General features: G+C 40.3%; 1 protein-coding gene and 1 pseudogene across 1 annotated transcript in view; both read left to right on the top strand.

Moving 5' to 3' along the window:
• The first annotated feature begins 1277 nt into the window (after window positions 1-1277).
• NLK (nemo like kinase) overlaps window positions 1278-19560 on the top strand; it is a 169657-nt gene continuing 151374 nt past the window's right edge. The window contains exon 1 of the mRNA XM_003931405.4: window positions 1278-2876. Within this exon, the coding sequence (XP_003931454.2) occupies window positions 2419-2876 (458 nt within the window). The 5' untranslated portion in view covers window positions 1278-2418. The remainder of the gene's footprint in view (window positions 2877-19560) is intronic.
• Window positions 2883-19560, top strand: part of LOC141581835 (farnesyl pyrophosphate synthase pseudogene) — a 28793-nt pseudogene continuing 12115 nt past the window's right edge.

Below are 19560 nucleotides of genomic sequence, written 5' to 3'. Positions count from 1 at the left end.
ATCTTGGCTCACTGCAACCTCCGCCTCCCGGGTTCAAGCGATTCTTCCCGCCTCAGCCTCCCGAGTAGCTGGGACTACAGGTGTGTGCCAAACGCCCGGATAATTTTTGTATTTTTAGTAGAGACGGGGTTTCACCATGTTGACCAGGATGGTCTCGATCTCTGACCTCGTGATCCGCCCGCCTCGGCCTCCCAAAGTGCTGAGATTACAGGCGTGAGCCACTTTACATCTTTTTTTTTTTTTTTTTTTTTTTTTTTTTTTTTTTTTTTTTTTTTGCGATGGAGTTTCGCTCTTGTTACCCAGGCTAGAGTGCAATGGCGCGATCTCGGCTCACCGCAACCTCCGCCTCCTGGGTTCAGACAATTCTCCTGTCTCAGCCTCCTGAGTAGCTGGGATTATAGGCACGTGCCACCATGCCCAGCTAATTTTTTTGTATTTTTAGTAGAGACGGGGTTTCACCATGTTGACCAGGATGGTCTTGATCTCTTGACCTCGTGATCCACCCGCCTCGGCCTCCCAAAGGGCTGGGATTACAGGCTTGAGCCACCGCGCCCGGCTGCACTTTACATCTTAAATGGGATATTAGACAGCTCAGATCAATGGACCAGTGATGATTTGGACTCCGCCTTCTTCATCTAGGTCCCGCCCACTTCAAGACCCCACCCCTTCCCCAAGCCCTGCCCCTTGAAGAGGTTGTCTCTCCATGACAGCAAATTTTCCACAATCCTGTTCCATAGGAGATCTGCAGGGCGGGACTTATGGCAATCTTTTTTTTCCATTTGTCAAATCAAGTGTCTATCTGGCCCAGGTTCCAGCCCACTTCATTTTCAACCCAAGGATTGGTTGCTCTGTTCTTCGTCTCCGGCTCATGATTGGTTCTTTCATTCTGCCCCTCTCTTCCAGCTTTTGCAGGCGGGATTAGCACGCAGCTTCCTGCTCCTGCCGAAAAAAAATAAATAAATAAATAAAAGAAGAAAAAGAAAAGAGAGGCGAGAGAAAAATGTCACAAAGATCTTTGGTTTGGAATTGGCTTTAAGCTTTGTCGGTCAAGCCAAATTCTCTCTTTGATTGGTCTTTCTATCTGCCCATTCCGCATCGGGGGCGGGATTTCCCCGGAAGACCCACACCTTGTTGCCACTGGCCGAACAGTGCGCCTGTCTGAAACTGATGGTCCAGGATTGGAGGCAGTCGCGGACAGGTGGGCGTGGATTGGCCAGGGCAGCCGGTCAGTGCGAGGCGGGGGCGGGGCCTCGGCGGCTGGTTGCGCGTGTCCGCCGCTGGCTCCGCTCTATCCGGCTTTGCTAGGGGAGGTGAGTCCGGCCGCGGCGGCACCGGCGGCTGAGGAGGCGGCGGCTGAGGAGAAAGCGGCCGCGGCGGCTGAGGAGAAAGCGGCCGCGGGGACGGAAGCTGGGTGGGGGGGAGGGGGGGAGACGGAGCAGCCTTGAGCCCTGCGGGGCCGTCGCGCGGGGGACCCACCCGCTCTCCCCCCCAACCCTCAGCAGAAGCAGCCGGCGGCGGCGGGGGCAGGAGTCAGCCCGCTTCCGACCGTACCCCGCCCGCCTCCCGGGGCTCCTATTCTTTGGCCCCGGGACCCTAGCCTTCTCCCGGGGCGGTTCCCTCTGTCTGGGCGTCCGAGCGCTGCCCAGCTCGTTCGTTCCTCCCTGCGCCTCCTTCCCTTCACTTTTGCCCCGGCTCTCTTTCTCCTCTCTGTCCTGCTGTCGCCTCCTCTCCTCACTCCAGCCTCCTTCCCTGGCTCCTCCTGCCCAGGAAAGTTTAGAACCCCCGCCCCCCCCCCCCAATCAGGTCATCCTGACTAGGAGTAGGGGGAGATGTAGGAAGGCCTGAGAGTTCGAGGGGGGGGAAGCTGGAAGCTGCTTTCCCAGGTGATTTCCCCCTATCTTCTCCATTTAGGGTGGTGGGAATTTTTTTTTAATCGTGTTTTTGAGGAGGTGGTAGGTGTTTAGAAAAGGATGTGGGAATGGAAGGGGTAGATGAGTCAACCTTCTTTCCAGATTCCAAGGGTGGTGTGTTACCAAATCCTTTTCGTGTGTGGAGTTCAGGGGGTCGGGAGGTTTGGCCTTTATTCCCGCATTCAAAGTTGGAACCTCCCCCGAATTAAGAATGGAGTTTTAGTAGCCACTTGTGGCAGGAATCCTGGGGGGAAGGGGTCCTTTTTTCCTTTTTCTTTTCTTTTTTTTTCTTTTTTTTTCCTTTTGGCAATCCACACCCTTCCACACACGCTCACCCCAAAATTAAAACACCAAGATCCTCGTAACTTGTTTGGATTGACTGATGAAGACATAAAGCCAGTTACGCTCTATGTTTTTTGAGGTGGAGTGAGTGGTTTTTCTTCATTTTTAAATGGCCAAATGACAGCTTGACCCAGTTTGCTTTCCAATCAAAGGGCATTTATTTTGAATGTCTCTTTGTGGCGCAAGAGCCAACGCAAAAATGATGGCGGCTTACAATGGCGGTACATCTGCAGCAGCAGCAGGTCACCACCACCACCATCACCACCACCTTCCACACCTCCCACCTCCTCACCTGCACCACCACCACCACCCTCAACACCATCTTCATCCGGGGTCAGCTGCCGCTGTACACCCTGTACAGCAGCACACCTCTTCGGCAGCTGCGGCAGCCGCAGCAGCGGCTGCAGCCGCAGCCATGTTAAACCCTGGGCAACAACAGCCATATTTCCCATCACCGGCACCGGGGCAGGCTCCTGGACCAGCTGCAGCAGCCCCAGCTCAGGTACAGGCTGCCGCAGCTGCTACAGTTAAGGCGCACCATCATCAGCACTCGCATCATCCACAACAGCAGCTGGATATTGAACCGGATAGACCTATTGGATATGGAGCCTTTGGTGTTGTCTGGTGAGTATCAAAAGAAGAACACAGCCTCTCATGGTTTATTCTGATGGTTGTGATTGGGTAGTTCCATCCCTTATGGTTTTCTCCATGTTGACCCAACGTGGAGCAAGCTTCTCAACCCAACTGTGGGAAGCCACCCTCATTACGTGGTAAAGAGGCCTCATGGATCGGCCCTCTAGGCTCATGCCAAGTTTTGGTGGAGCACCTTCTCATGAGCAACACAAATAAGTTTGTTGTCTACCAGACTTTTCTATTAGAACCTAAGCAAGCCACTGAACACAGGATCAGTAGATGAATGTATGGAATACTAATTCCTACAAAGGTCTTGGTCATCTCATGTGTTTGATTTAGTTTGGATCGGTTGCCCAATGGGATTAAGCGTTAGCAACTGATCCAGACTCAATTCCTTTATAATACTCTTGTCATTAGGATATACTTTGTGTAACTACTTCCTTATCCTTTCTGTCTTTTCACTCCTTATTTTGTGATCTTGATCCCCAGAAGAAAGGTAGGATTCATAGTTGAACCAGTTAAGATCATTGCTTGAGTGGTTTTATTTTAAACCATAAAGCTACGGCTGGGAAGTATGTAGCTTTAGCCTTTTGATAAGAATGCATTAAATATAGCATCACACATGAGTACCACAAATGAGGTTAGTAGACTAGCTATGCAGTGGCCCACATTCCGTGTAATGTTTTAGTGTCATTTAGTGCCTCTTAAGTTGCTGTTATCTGTTGGTCAGTTGCTATAGTAGGAAATACACTTTTTAAACAAATGACACTACTTTTGCTAGTGCTAGGATATTTGTAAAAGTCTAAGGGCTTCTTAAAACATTTTGATCTGTTTGGTCTAACCTTAAAAGGATTAGTAGTTTATAATAAAATATGTTTGTTCCTATCAAAACTAGAATGAACTGTTTTCTCCCAAGGACTAATGATTCCACTTTGGATAGATGAATTGATATTTTCAGTGCATTCAAAAATTGATTCTTTTTACCATCTAGAAAAGCCCCCGTTACCACAGGCAAATAAACTCTTTGGGACTAGCCTGGTGAATATCCCCTTTTGTCAGTCAGTGTTTTTGAGGCTAAAAATGATAGGCACATTGTTTATGCATTTTAACTGGCCATCGTATTTATATTTCAGATTTGATAATCTAGGCTACTAAGTGATCTCATCATTTTTTAAACTAGTAGTGTCTGGTGTTTGCTCAGCTAGTCTCCAAGGAAGTTTCTGCTGCAGCACGGTCCTTTCTCCAAGGTGTGTGGGATTCCAGGTGGGAAAGAGTATAGCTGGTAATGGTGCCTCTCTGTCATTTTGCTCAGGGACCTGTCTGTTCCTGCCTTCCTCTCTTCTCTTTCATAGATTGTCTCAGAGATTTAACTGTGAACTTCCTATCCTTGCCTAACTCTTGAGGATTTCCAAGCTTTGGTTGGGGGATGGAGCAAACAGGAAAACGGTTGTTCCTTGGTTTAAATTTTGTCATTGATTTACTAATAACTTTTAGCACTTATTTGGATCTTCTTAGATCTGGATGCTTGCTTGCTTTTTTAATGCCTTACGTGCAATGTTAAAAACTAGGGATACTGAAAGGGAAATGGATTGCAGCATTCTTGAATATATTATAAAGGCATTTTTCACTTACATGTCTATCAAAAAGTAATGTGACTTGTAGCAGTTTTAACTTCAAGTTGGTGGCAAGGGAAGATTTTAAAACTTTATTATTTTTAAGGAAGGGGCAATAAACAACTGGAGTACTGAAACATCTCACATAGCAAACATTTTGCTAGTGGGTACTGTTAATCACTGATATCTGAAAGCCCAAATGTATTTGATTTGAATCCATTCTAAAGTTCTTTAATTGATTGACTGCTCTACAACCTATGGAGTTTGTCTCATATACTTAAAGTACTCCTTTGTGTACCATCTTATTTCAGGTTTGCCGTGTGTAAACTGCGTACATGTGTAAGCCCCTTGAGGGTAAGGATTATCTATTGTAGTAATCCTTTTCTCCTTGGCACCTAGCACAGTGCTTTAGCATCTATACTGCTTTGTTAATTGATCTAGTCAGGTCCTTCCTTGTTTTGGCTTAAACAACAGAAAATTATCTATCATAGTTCCGGAGGCTAGATATCCAAGATTAAGGTGCAGGCTTGGTTTTTTTTGAGGCCTCTCTCTTTGGCTTGTAGATGGCCACCCTCTTTCTGCATCCTCATGTGATTTGGGTCTTTTTTTTTTTTTTTTTAAACCAAGTTTTTCTAGTTAACTGCATTGAGTGTTTTCATCAGCTATTACAGGTGAAATACAATTTGGTATGAAAAAGGAAAGAGTTTCAGGTGTATGTTTTATATGCAAATACTTTCCTATTTTTATATTTACATGTCAGTGATTTCCTGTCTGAATTGCTTATTAGATTTGAAATTTAACTGTTGTATGACCTAAGTAAGACTGTTTAGAGATTTGAAAACCAAACTACAGGGAATTGCACTAGTATTCTGGAACCCAAGGTAAAGGTATTACTGAATCTTACTTTGTTTTTTTTTTACTTTTTAATTAAAAAGAATTTTTATTTTTAATTTAGAAAGCACCTTATGAATTGGAAACAACCTTTTTTCTAAAATGATTAAAATGGAATGTAAAGATTTTTCCCAGTGATACATCATTTGATTCAAACAACCATATAACTAACTACCTGGATATTATAAGATTCATTTAATTCAAACATATATTCATTTAATGCATTTTGCAAGTATTCTTCTGGCATAGCATATGACAAGAAACTGTATTTGCCCCCATTTCCTTGGGGACATACAGCCAGCAGAACTGATGGCTACAAAAGCAGCATGCAATTTTGAGAGGGATTGTTGTTTTTCCATGTAGACAAGGAGAGGTATTTGTAGAAGTGATGCAGCATTTTACCAGATTTATCACTGAACGGTTCAGTCTAGCTGGCTTTATTTATCTTTCTGCTGAATTTAACTAGTGGAATAACTTATCAGTATTGGACAGTTGTGTAAAATAGTGAATTACTCATTAGCTTGCTGGTAAAGATGGTGCTGTGACAGTTCAATTAAGTTTTCATTAACAACTGTCTGCTGTATTTTATCTCAAAGTAAGAGTTCCAGTTTACCTGGTAATGTGATTGTGGGATAGCCAGAGATACATTTGTTGCCACTGATAGAATGTTGTTTATGAGTTATCAAAATGTCATATATAATTTGACCGTCTTTATGAGACTCACAGCTTCCAAACACCCACATGGACATTTTCATAATGCAAAAACAAAACAAAACAACACAACCCACAAATAGTAACTTCAATCACTTGGTGAGTATAATATAAATCTTCCTTTTTGTTTGAGGTTCACATATGCCAGAGGAAAATGCTTTGGGACAGAGTTTCAGGGGCTCATGAAATATATAATGTTGAAAGTTGGAGGAAGTTAACCACATGAGAGTGGTTTGAGGGCCACTACACCTCAAAAACACCTAGGTAGTTTTGTCATTGGCCACTTAACATATCAGAGATGGAGTTAATGACACATATTGCCACCTTGGTAAGAGTGAGTCTGGGAAAAACTATTTTGTACAATTAGCGTTTTGGTTTGTGACTTGCCTGATTAATTAAAAGATCAAAAAGCCTGGGAGTCACTTGCGATTTTGCCTTTTTGTACTCCAAGTAATGCTGGAAGTCTTTGAATTTTATTATCCTAATAACTTCAGCAGGTTACTTTTATCTTTCAAAACTATAGTGGTAGTTACTTACTAGCTCTGTGATCTTGATAAATTACTTGACCTCTCTGTTCCTCATCTATAAAATGAGGATAATAGTAGTACTTATCTCAGGATTGGTTTGAAGATTAAGTGAGGTAATTCTTGTAAACCAAGGAGTACACTGTCTAGCACACAGTAAGCATCAATAAGTGTTAGTTGTTTTTATTGTAGTTATCGTTGGTAGAAAAATCAAGCTGTTGTGTTAACATGCAATGAAGTGTCTTCATAGATTGTCAGATTTATCAGGTGAAATCAGCATGCAGACTATTTTTGGAGGCGTGACTCTAAATAACATAGCGTGTCCCCTCAGTTGTACTGTATGCCAGGGAGATTAAAAAAAGGTTGAATTTAAAGCCAAGGGAAAAATACTCTGTGCTGTCCTGTCAATTAATTAAAAACAAACAAAAATAATACACATTTGTATGGACTTTATAGGTGTTCTAGTCAGATCATCTGAACTCTTTTAGAAAGTATTATGGATTTATATTCAGGGAAGAAATTAATTTTTTCTTTTCAGAATGTAACAAATGAAAGACATCCTTATTGTCGAAGTTCAGCTTTAGTAGAAATTTACTTTGCTTATGTTTGGATGAAAAAGTATGAATTGCTAAAGATCCCAGTGAGGTGGGAGAAATATACTGATTTAACAAAATTATTCAGTATAAACCCTTGTGCATGGTGGAGATTGTCTAGCTTAGTCATCTTGTGAAAATGAGAGGCATTATGTTTTCTCTGGTCTTCTTACTCCACATAGCAAACTGTAATTTAGAAAAATGGAGAATGCTTTTGGAATATGTTTAGGGAAAATCCTGGAGTTAGTTGCATCAGAAAGAGTAGTATGCTAAAGTGTATTTTGTTATTAACTGTGTTTTACAGGTTAAGAGTCTGTAGTATTGAGGAGTTTTTCCACTATCAGCCAAGATTAACAGCCACAGCTGGATTCTTTGTTGGGGGGTGGGGGGAAGGCTGCTTTGTCAAAAAGCTTTGAAGAAGCAGAGCTTGTACCATAAAAAGGAAACGGTTGCTCTTCTAGACATAACAAAGCATCCATGTGAAACTAGAAATGTGGAAATCTGTATTGTTAATTTTAACTACAAACAAACTTAGTTTTAGAAACTGCAGGTTCGTGATCATAAAGTAGAGAAAGCAAAGAGTAGAGAATAAAACTAACAGTGTAATGATACTGCACCCACTTCTTGGTGGTTGAAACGTCACAGCCTGTAACGCTGCAAGCCATTTTGTAGTTAGACTCCTGAAAAGATTATCCAAATTATGTTCAAAAAACAAAAACAAAGCCACAGCACGAAAAATAAACTTGGTTTATTCTTGGGGAGAAATTTCATGTTATACTGTCAAATATTAATTTAGGAAAAAAAGACATTTTTTATTAAAAAAGACATTTCAGAAACATTGCCTTTTCAAACAAGCTAAGACAATATCCCTCAAAATTATATGCCATATTTTTAGCCATCAGTATCACTGGGCATGTGTCCTGAAAGAAAAATGGGGTCAGGCATAGTTCTCTTTCATATGTTAGACTAGAAAAAAATTTGTAAATGCATAAATGCATTAACCAAATATATGTTTGAATTTAAATTCTGGATGCTTACCTTCAAAGCACAGGCAGCTATTGATATAAAAAGTCATCTAATGGAGTACTGGAATGTTCCATTGTCTTCCCAACTTGGAGTGTCAGAGTTTTCTCTGACTTCTATATTGTAAAATTAAGTGGCTATTGGTGGTTTTTATTAGATTTATTGATGTCTGAGCAATTCAAGAATTAACTGTTCATATACTGTATATTTCCTTAATATGTTTTGTTGTTGTTGTTGTTTCTTTGATGAAGACTGTCAAGGCCAAAGAAACTTTTTCATTTGTTGTCCAACTAATAAATGGATGGAAGCTGTTAGAAGCTCTTTAATTATCAGTCTGTTTGGATTTTAGTCCTGAGTCCCTTTGCCTCCATGCTACTCCAATGACTTATTTGTTGATTGGGCCACCTAATATAGGTCAATAAGGACTTCCTAATTAAAGTACCTTGTCAGTGTGATCCTGTTGTTGCTGAGGGGTAACAGAGTACCTGAGGCAACAGTTGTACACTGTCAATGAGCATGTAACAAGTCTTGATAGACACGGTCAGTAGTTATAAGGTACCTAGTCTGGAAACAGAAAAAACTAGTACTCTGGCATTATGGAAAGATGACTTCTAAGTGAATTCTACTGAGATTGAACTTTAACAATTAGTTGTAATGGTGTGAGTAGAGAGAGTGTATAGGGGGATGTCTGCCATTGATAATGACTGGTGCTCTTTACCTAAACCCAGTTTTGAAATAGTTTGGCTAATTGAGTCATGTCTACTGTGAGGCAGTGAAAGCTTTTAACACTTTTGGAACTCACTAGTCTATATATTTTTATTGTCAGTTTGCTGTGAACCGGCACTTTCGCACACACTAAATGGGGATATTTAGTTTTATAAATAATTTTGCGAACCTCTATTAAGCTGCTGTTGGTGTTGTCTGTATTGTGCTTAGTACTGAGGTATAGGGATGTTTAAGTCGTTTTATTGCCTTGGCGGAGTTGACAGTCAGAGAGTAAACAATATCAAAAATGACACATGCCTACTCTCAGGATGCCCTCAGCCTTGGTGGAGAGGTGAAACTAAATTTGAAACCATTTTAAAAAAGAATATATTCTTTTCAGGCCAGGTGTGGTGTCTCACACCTGTAACCCCAGCACTTTGGGAGGCTGAGGCAGGTGGATCATCTGAGGTCAGGAGTTCAAGACCAGGCTAACCAACATGGTGAAACCCCATCTCTGCTAAAAATACAAAATTAGCCAGGCATGGTGACCCATACCTATAATCCCAACTACTCAGGAGGCTGAGGCAGGAGAATTGCTTGAACCTGGGAGGTAGAGGTTGCAGTGAGCCAAGATCACACCATTGCACTCCAGCCTGGTCAACAAGAGTGAAACTCTGTTTGAAGTTCTTACAACATTCGTTTATTATGTGTTACTATTTGGCAGGCACTGTGCTGGGGATAACAATTAAAGATGATTATGACCTGGTGGGGGAAACAGATTTATAATTCAGTGCCATAAATGCAACAATAGAGATAGTCACTGGATATTAAGGGAGTGCAGAGGAGGGATTTCTATGGAAGGTATGAATGCTTCCTAAAATAGGTAATTCTTCAGTGAGCTTTAAGAATGAGAGTCAACCAATGGTGAAGGGCAGTCTAGGTGGAAGGGCCTATATGCAGGAGACTACAGGGCTGGAGATGCTGAAAGTGCAGTGCAGTGGGTGGTAGGAGGTGTAAGCTAGAGCTCAATCATGAAGAGGTTGGAATGTCATGCTTAAGACTTGAGGCACTAAAACCAGCTTTTTATTAATAGAGCATATATGTACATATAGCACATAAACAGTTATGTAGCATATCTATGGTAAGGGGAATGATTAGGAAAAAAGCCTAAGAAGTCTCCTTAGGCAAGCAACGATGAGAAAAGGTTGAAATACTGCAAATGGCAACTACTGAAAGTTTTTAAGTAAGAGAATTGGTCAGATTTAATTTTTTTTTTGGATATGTAAAATAGAGCGAACTGAAATCTGTCTGAGTCTTAGGGAATGTTCTCAGATTTAGGTGGAAGAAGCTACTGGAAGCAGAACTAAAGGGCAGTCAGGAAAATGTGTTTACAGTGATTGACAACCTAAATATGGCAAAGATTGGTGGGAAAATGGGCGTGATCTTTGGTGTCAATAAAAAGTCAAAGAAGGCTGGGTGTGGTGGTTCACACCTATAATCCCAGCACTTTGGGTGTCTGAGGTGGGCATATCACTTGAGCCCTAGAGTTCGAGACCAGCCTGAGCAACATAGTGAAATCCATCTCTACTAAAAATACAAAAAAAAAAAAAAAAAATTAGCCTGGCGTGGCGGCATACACTTGTAGTCCCAGCTACTCAGGAGGCTGGGGTTGCAGTGAGCTGGTAACACACCACTGCACTCCAGCCTAGGTGATGGAGCCAGAACCTGTCTCCAAAAAAAAAAGTCAAAGAAAATTAAGATGGAGAAAAGGCCATTGTATTTAGTAAGTAGATCATTGACGGCATTTGAGAGAATGATTGTGTTTGTTTTTCCCTATAATGTGTATGTTTGATTCTAAAAAAAGTCTTAAGTATTACTTTTTATAATTTTATTTTTATTTATTTTTATTTTTTATTTTTTATTTTTTATTTATTTATTTTTTTGAGACGGAGTTTCGCTCTTGTTACCCAGGCTGGAGTGCAATGGCGCGATCTCGGCTCACCGCAACCTCCGCCTCCTGGGCTCAGGCAATTCTCCTGCCTCAGCCTCCTGAGTAGCTGGGATTACAGGCACGTGCCACCACGCCCAGCTAATTTTTTTGTATTTTTAGTAGAGACGGGGTTTCACCATGTTGACCAGGATGGTCTCGATCTCTCGACCTTGTGATCCACCCGCCTCGGCCTCCCAAAGTGCTGGGATTACAGGCTTGAGCCACTGCGCCTGGCCTATAATTTTATTTTTAAATTATTAGTACAGTTCTTCCAAATCTCGGGTTTTTTTTTTTTTTTTTTTGGTTTAAAAATCAGAGCAGTTGATGTTTGTCATGTTCAAGGTGCAATGATTTTTTTTTTTTTTTTTTTTAAACAGTAGGGTAATAGAATAATAAACTACACTTGTTAGGAGTCAAGGTTCTGTACCTAGCTTTGCTGCCAACAACTCTATGACCTTCGAAAGGTTATTTAAACTTTCTGAGCCTTGGTTTTCTCATTTATGAAATCCTGTGTTTCCTAAGATTCTATTATAAAATTAATATTTGTATGGCATAGTGGCATTGTTTGGGCATTGGAGTTTGCTAGTGACCACAAGACAACTTTCTCTCTTCAGGATTACAGTGTTGAATAGCTTCTAAAATTGTTTAAAGGAGGAATGAGAGAAATGTCACCCTGTTCCAGTGTGGTGACTTTTATAGAGTTTTCTAATTTGAGATCAGATTTTAAATGTTCAGTTTGTTCAAGAGACTCATTTTTTTCTGTTACTGACTTATTGGTAAGGATTATACATGTAGTTCAGTTGTGGAGGAGAGAAGGCCTATTTGCAAATGAGCAATCAATTTCTTCTTACATGTCTATTTGATACTACTAGTTTCCCAATAATATTTATCTTTTTAGTGTTTTAGACTTTAAAAATTTGCATAGTTTCTTAAAAGTCTTATAATAGTTTTCTTATAATATTTTGAGTGATTTAAAAATTTTTAAATAAAATTTAATGTTCGGTATTTTGTCATCTTTGTGTGTGAATAATCAGGTAAAATGATTTGGGGGCCAGTGCTTACATTAATTTGCAAATTTCTTTAAAACAAGTTTCTTTCCAGGAATCTCTTTTAAATTCTGAATTTGGATAAGGGACTTGTTTGCATGTGGGCCTCCCAGAAAAGGAGCTTTGACGTGGCTTGAAGGCTGTAATAATTTAGGACTTACAGTGCCCAGAGATGGAGAATGACTTCCTAAAGCTCTTGTACAAGAGGAAGGGAGTTTTTGTAGACATCCTCAGCAAACCAGCAGTGCTAATCCAGTATATACATGGTGAAAGCCATCTATGTAATCTTAAATTTCTAGCAGCCATAGTAAAAAATGTAAAAAGAAAACAGGTGAAATTGGCTGGGCACAGTGACTTATGCCTGTAATCCCAGCATTTTGGGAGGCCAAAGCGGGTAGATCATAAGGTCAAGAGATCAAGACCATCCTGGCCAACATGGTGAAACCTCATCTCTACTAAAAATACAAAAATTAGATAGATGTGGTGGCATGCACCTGTCAGTCCCAGCTACTTGGGAGGCTAAGGAAGGAGAATTGCTTGAAGCTGGGAGGCAGAGGTTGCAGTGGCCTGAGATTGCGCCATTGCACTCTGGCCTGGGTGACAGAGCGAGACTCCGTCTTGAAAGAAAGAAAGAGAGAAAGAGAGAGAGAGAGAAAGAAGAGAAAAAGAAACAAGTGAAATTAATTTTAGTAATGTATTTTGACTCTATATCCAATGTATTGTCATTTCAACATGTATTTACTATAAAAATTATTAATCTATATTTTTTTCCATACTAAGTCTGCAAAATCACTGTGTATCTTCATGCTTACAATATATCTTCAGTTTGGTCTAGCCACATTCTGAGTGCTCTCTAGCCACATGTGACTATTGACTACTCTGCTAACCAGCACAGTTCTAAGAGTCTTTGGCTTTTGTGGTTTTGTTTTATTTTGTTTTGTTTTGTTTTTCTTTTGAGACAGTCTTGCTCTGTCACGACACCTGGCTAATTTTTTAAAAATTTTTTTGTAGAGACAGGGTCTCCCTTTGTTGCCCAGGCTAGTCTCAAACTCCTGGGCACAAGCCGTCCACTCACCTTGACCTCCCAAAGTGCTGGGATTACAGGCATGAGCCGCCACACCTGGCTTTTCTTTGGCTTTTATTGGATTATATACTCATTTCTGAACCAATCACTGTCAATGAAGATACGATTACTTTTTGAGCCATCAGAACCACTCCTGGACCTGGAGATGGAGTCAGTTTTAAATGGGAGGGGTAAATACCAGCAGTAAATGCCAGGAAGGCAGTCATTAATGACCAAGATAATGCATTTGTCTTAGGTTACATCAGACTGAGAAGAACTTGACTGGGTACACTTATGGAACATACTGGAATAATCTTTGTGGAGAAGTCCTGTCTGCCCTGAGTTATTTGGAGGCATTTTTCCTTTCCTTTTCTGAAGCTTTGCCTAAAGTAGCAGAAGGTAAAATTGGTACCTGATCCTTGCCATGTTTACTTTCCTTCCCAATTAGAACAGACATCTCCCATTGATGTCTCTTCCTCTCCATGTTTTGGTTTTGTTATCCGGATAGGGTTCTCAGTCTTGTTTTCAATTTAAGTAGTGTAGAGCTCAGTAGTGTCAGGCAGCAAACTTCTTATGGACAACACAGAAACTTTTTGTTTATCCATTCTTTGACCTAAAATTCTTGCTCTAAGCTACAGAGAAAAGAAGAAAAGAGACATTTGAACAAATAGATAAAATTAGTCATTTGACCCAGATTGCAGCTTTTTTTTTTCCCATCTGCATGGATAAAAATCATCCTCAATTTACATAAGCAGGTAATTTTTCTTACATGCTAATTTTCTTAATGTACCATGGCAGAGAGTTGCAGATTTGCAAATTGTGTAAGTTAATTGAAATAAAACAGGTGACTTTATTTCACTGTATTATCTTATCAGTACAAAAGTACCCAAAGGGTGCAATTATCAGATGACTGTCTCATTGCACATTTAAATTAGCAGGCAGCCTGGTGCAAAGGGTTTTTTTCCCCACCTTCTTCTCTACTTCCCTCTCTTCTAATTTTTAAATATAGGAAACTATTGATTTCTATATTTACTTCAACAGATTTAGTAATACAGATGTGGAGGAAATTTGAGCTTTATTTAAAGCTATGAAAATTGGCAAGTAATATGGGTATTATGCAGAAGAAGGGGCTTGGTTTGGGTTCGAATTGCCTTAGAGAATTATGTGAGCATCTTCAACTATGTTTAATTGATTGGCCTCCTCTGTGTTCATTTTCTCAGGTTTTGCATGTTACAGTAGTTGGGGTTATTCTGAAATGAACTGGGTGTATACCACAGCAAATGTTCAAAGTAAACATTGACAGGCATTCTTTTAAAAACACAAGCTATTTAATTATAACACTATTTAAAACATTTTAATAAAATAGAAATTTTAGAAAGGTGCAACAGTTGGTTGTAGGGATTCTTTGCAGAAGTTTTATGAGGACGAATAATCTCAACCGACAAAGCAACTTTTTTTTATGACTTATTAAGTTTAATATTAATGTTATTTAATATCTCAGATGTTATATTATTCACTTAGTGATAGGTACAGGGATTAAATTATATTCCCGATAGCTTTGAAATAATGACTTGGAAAAGAATAATCATTTTGAGGTGGTAAAAGTGTGGCCAGTCTTTTTTCAGTTTAAAGAAAAAATTTTTTTTTTTTTTTTTTTTTTTTTTGAGACGGAGTTTCGCTCTTGTTACCCAGGCTGGAGTGCAATGGCTCGATCTCGGCTCACCGCAACCTCCGCCTCCTGGGTTCAGGCAATTCTCCTGCCTCAGCCTCCTGAGTAGCTAGGATTACAGGCACGTGCCACCATGCCCAGCTAATTTTTTGTATTTTTAGTTGAGACGGGGTTTCACTATGTTGACCGGGATGGTCTCGATCTCTTGACCTCGTGATCCACCCGCCTCGGCCTCCCAAAGTGCTGGGATTACAGGCTTGAGCCACCGCACCCGGCTAAGAAAAATTGTTTAGAAGAACTTTTAGAACAAAAGCAGTTAAAGAATGACCTGAAGAGAACAACATTTAACACTTAAAGGAATAGTATGGTTTAGTAGTTAAGAGTCTATGCTCTATCTGGGCACATTGGCTCATGCCTGTAATCCCAACACTTTGGGAGGCTGAGAACGGAGGATTGCTTGAGCCCTGGGCTGTGTAGCAAGAGCTCATCTCTACAGAAAATAAAAAGTAAAAATTAGCTGGTGTGGTGGCACACACTTAGAGTCCCAGCCACTTGAGAGGATAACTCTCTTTAAATCCTAGCTCTGCCCCTCATTATCTGTGGGTAAATTATTTTATCTCTAAGTACCTCATGGTCTTCATGTATATAACAGGAATAGTGATAGTATTCCAGTAATTGTAAGGTGGTTGTGGGAGTTATTTTTATTTGTTTATTTTTGAGACCAAGTCTCCCTCTGTCACCCGGCTGGAGTACAGTGGCACGATCTTGGCTTACTGCAACCTCCGCCTCCCGGGTTCAAGCGATTCTTCTGCTTCAGCCTCCCGAATAGCTGGGACTACAGGTGCATGCCACCATACCCATCTAATTTTTGTATTTTTAGTAGAGATGGGGTTTCACCATGTTGGCCAAGATGGTCTCGATCTCTTGACCTTGTGATCTGCCTGCCTCAGCCTCCCAAAATGCTGGGATTACAGGCATCAGCCACCATGCCAAGCTGGATTTCCTTTTTTTTCTTTTTAAGAGATGGAGTCGGCCGGGCGCGGTGGCTCAAGCCTGTAATCCCAGCACTTTGGGAGGCCGAGGCGGGTGGATCACGAGGTCGAGAGATCGAGACCATCCTGGTCAACATGGTGAAACCCCGTCTCTACTAAAAATATAAAAAAATTAGCTGGGCACAGTGACGTGTGCCTGTAATCCCAGCTACTCAGGAGGCTGAGGCAGGATAATTGCCTGAACCCAGGAGGTGGAGGTTGTGGTGAGCCGAGATCGTGCCATTGCACCACTCCAGCCTGGGTAACCAGAGATAAACATCGTCTCAAAAAAAAAAAAAAAAAAAAAAAAAGAGATGGAGTCTTGCTCTGTTGCCCAGGCTGGAGTGTTAGTGGTTACTTCAATTCTTGGGCTCAAGTGATTCTCCCACCTCAGCCTCCTGAGTAGCTGGTACTGTAGGGTATGATCCACTATACCCAACTGGTTTTTTTATTTTTTAAGAGGTGGTGGCCCTGGAATTCCTGCCAAGTTGTCCAGGCTGGTCTCAAACTCCCAGCCTCAAGCAGTTCTCCCACCTCAGCCTCCCAAGTAGCTGGGATTATAGACATGAACCCCTGCATCTGGCTGTTGTAAGAACTAAATGAATTATTACATATTTAAAGTCTTAGAGCTATGCTTGGCATTATGTAAATGTTAGCTATCATAATTATTATTACTGATTTCAGCATAAATGAAAAAAATAGTACCTCCTGAAAACTTATTAATTTAGGGAAAATGACCAGCTTTTATGTGATGGTTGACAGGTATCAGGTATGTGACTTCACTAGAGATCTTTTTTTCTGATTAACTCCAACTGTTTTTGAAAAATTCATTCAAATTCTATAATCCCTTCCAAATGTAAAATTCTTTTAGCACATAAAAGGAAGGTTTTTTTCTTTGTTTTTCACCCTCCTCCCTATTATTAGAGTAGTAGTATATTTATTATAGGACCCTTGAAAAACACAGAAAAGCTGAAAAGAACAGTTTGTAACCTACAACTCAGAGATAACCACTGATAGCATTTTGGTGTATTGTTTACAAGACTTTTACCTGGAATATGTGGGTGTGTTTGTAGTATTATTTAGAGTTGGGACCATGATCACACTGTATTTACAGTTTTGTATCCTGTTTGTTTCACCAACATTGCAAAATGAGATTTTGGCCATTTGTTTTGAGCACTTTTTCATTCCCACAAGGCTAGAGCTCTGACTCAAAGAAACTGGAGAGAAGATACTTTAGAATGCGTTCTAGATTAGCTGCTTCATTTTATAAATGGGAAAATTGAGACCCAGAGAAGGTAAGAGATTTGTTCAACGTTGTGCAGCTGGTTGGGGGCTGAGCCAGAGTTTTGGTGTTTTGCTGCTTTACTAGTAATACCTGTCCAACTAAATGCCTATTGAAAATGGAGGAAGTGTTGTTATAAAAACAAAACAAGTAAAAAGCAAAACTCTGTAAATTAAACCAGTAACGTGCATCTGAAAAAAACTATGGAATATTTAGATTAATCTGTTGGTTATTTTTTTTTTTTTTTTTTTTTGAGACGGAGTTTCGCTCTTCTTGCCCAGGCTGGAGTGCAATGGCGCGATCTCGGCTCACCGCAACCTCCACCTCCTGGGTTCAGGCAGTTCTCCTGCCTCAGCCTCCTGAGTAGCTGGGATTACAGGCATGCGCCACCATGCCCAGCTAATTTTTAGTATTTTTAGTAGAGACGGGGTTTCACCATGTTGACCAGGATGGTCTCGATCTCTTGACCTCGTGATCCACCCGCTTCGGCCTCCCAAAGTGCTGGGATTACAGGCTTGAGCCACCGCGCCCGGCTCTGTTGGTTATTTTGTGTGAGCCAGTGACTCCATGTTTTCTGATTAAATGTTACATACTACAAGGTTTTTGGTGAAGAGCAACTCAGTCTTTTCATGTTATATGTAACTAAGTTGTATATCTATTTTGAGCATATTCTCTCACTTATTTTTTTTAAAGTTTTAAACCTCAGGAAATTTGAAAGAATTGTACAGTATATTCGGAAACCATCCTTCTAGATTAACATTTTGTGACTCTTGCATTACCTACTTTGAGGCTATTTCTACAGAACTTGGCGGAGATTTGGTTATGATTAATTTAGGACTAATGTTAAGAAATTTGTGGTCACTGCATCAACTCACTGTTCTATGTAATGAATTTTGTAAGCTCTCTAACTAGAGAAGGAACTCGAAGTTTTAAATCTTGCGACTGTTTTGGAATGCAATTTATTCTCAATAATTAAAACAAAATTCAGTGTGAATCAAATGTGTAACTGAAACATGTACCAGTCAAAACTAAGCTTCAGGCAGTATAGAAATATTCCATTCTACAAAGTTTTCTTTTTTGTGGTTTTTGTCTCAGGTTGGGACTTAAGGGAACATTTGCAAAATAATCAAAGATTTGGTTTCACAATTCTGTGACAGAGGACATGATTTTATTGTTGAATTTAAATTTTAAGTTATTGTAGGTTTTGTTTTAAGTAAATTACCCTAATGGAGTCATATGAGCTGATGATGCGGTGATTTGTGTCACCCAATTCACTGCTCTGTATTTTTCAGTACCAAATAATTCCTTTGTTAAACTCATTTTCAGTAAATGAGCCATTGTTTCCCAAAGGGTAATGATTATTTCTATATATAGTACAAAGCCTTAAGAAATAGATTTTACAATCTAAAATATTAGTTAATGATTGGAAAAGGTTGAAATTGTCACTGTATCAACTGTATGTGTGAAAAGGGCAACTGCTGTGTTTTCTGCCTAGGCTACAATATAAGATGTTTACAAGAAATCAAATGACAGCAAGCCTTTAAAAGTGAGGTCTTTCGGTTTAGTTGCAAAAAGGGTGGTTCTTTTGAGTCAACCCAGGTATTTCATTGCGTAGTTTCATAATGTAAACACCTAGAATAAGGTAGCTGGAGTGCAAATCTAAATGGCCTGTAACAGGTAAGGAAGTACATAGACAGCAGTTACTGGTTTTCTTGATGCAGTTGATAATCAGTATTTACAAATAAATCACTGAGTTCTTAAAGAACCTCAGCAGGAAAGACATTAAAACAGGGACACTGTAATGTTTAACTGGTATAGGTGCTGAAGAGCTAGTTATCAGCATATATCAGCTTGTCTCTGTAGGTAGCCAAACTTTAAATAACTAGTTTTTATACCCTGATTTTCTTTTCATCTTAAAGTAGATACTCATTCTTGAAGACAATCTGTTTCTGTCTCTCAGTGCTAATGAAAACAAATGCTTATAACCACTTGTGACACGTTCTTTACCCACTGATCCACCAAAAATTATGAGAGTTTCATAGATTAGGGTCATGTCTTAGTTGCTTCTTCAGAGCCTAGCATGATCCCAGGCTGGGTGCTTGTTGGTTGTTGAATTGAAAGCTTCTAGGCTGGGCATGGTGGCCCACGCATGTAGTCTCAGCTACTCTGCCTACTTAGGAGGTTAAGGCAGGAGGATCTTTTGAGCCCAGGAGTTTGGGATTTTAGTATGCAATGATTGCTTCTGTGAATAGCCACTGCATCTAGCCTGGGTGACATAGCAAGACCCATCTCTATGAAAAAAAGGAAGAAAGTTTCCAATGCTGAGTTTGTATGTGATAGTGACTCTCAAAGAACAGTACTGTTGGCCAGGCACTGTGGCTTACACCTGTAATTCTAGCACTTTGGGAGGCCAAAGCAGGCAGATTGCTTGAGCTCAGGAGTTCAAGACCAGCCTGGGCAACATGACAAAACCCCTTCTCTACAAAACATACGAAAGTTAGCTGGACATGGTGGTGTGTGCCTGTACTCCCCAG

This window comes from Saimiri boliviensis, chromosome 17, assembly GCF_048565385.1.
Source record: "Saimiri boliviensis isolate mSaiBol1 chromosome 17, mSaiBol1.pri, whole genome shotgun sequence".
Classification (NCBI taxonomy): Eukaryota; Metazoa; Chordata; class Mammalia; order Primates; family Cebidae; genus Saimiri; species Saimiri boliviensis.
This window is presented reverse-complemented; position numbering and strand designations above follow the sequence as displayed.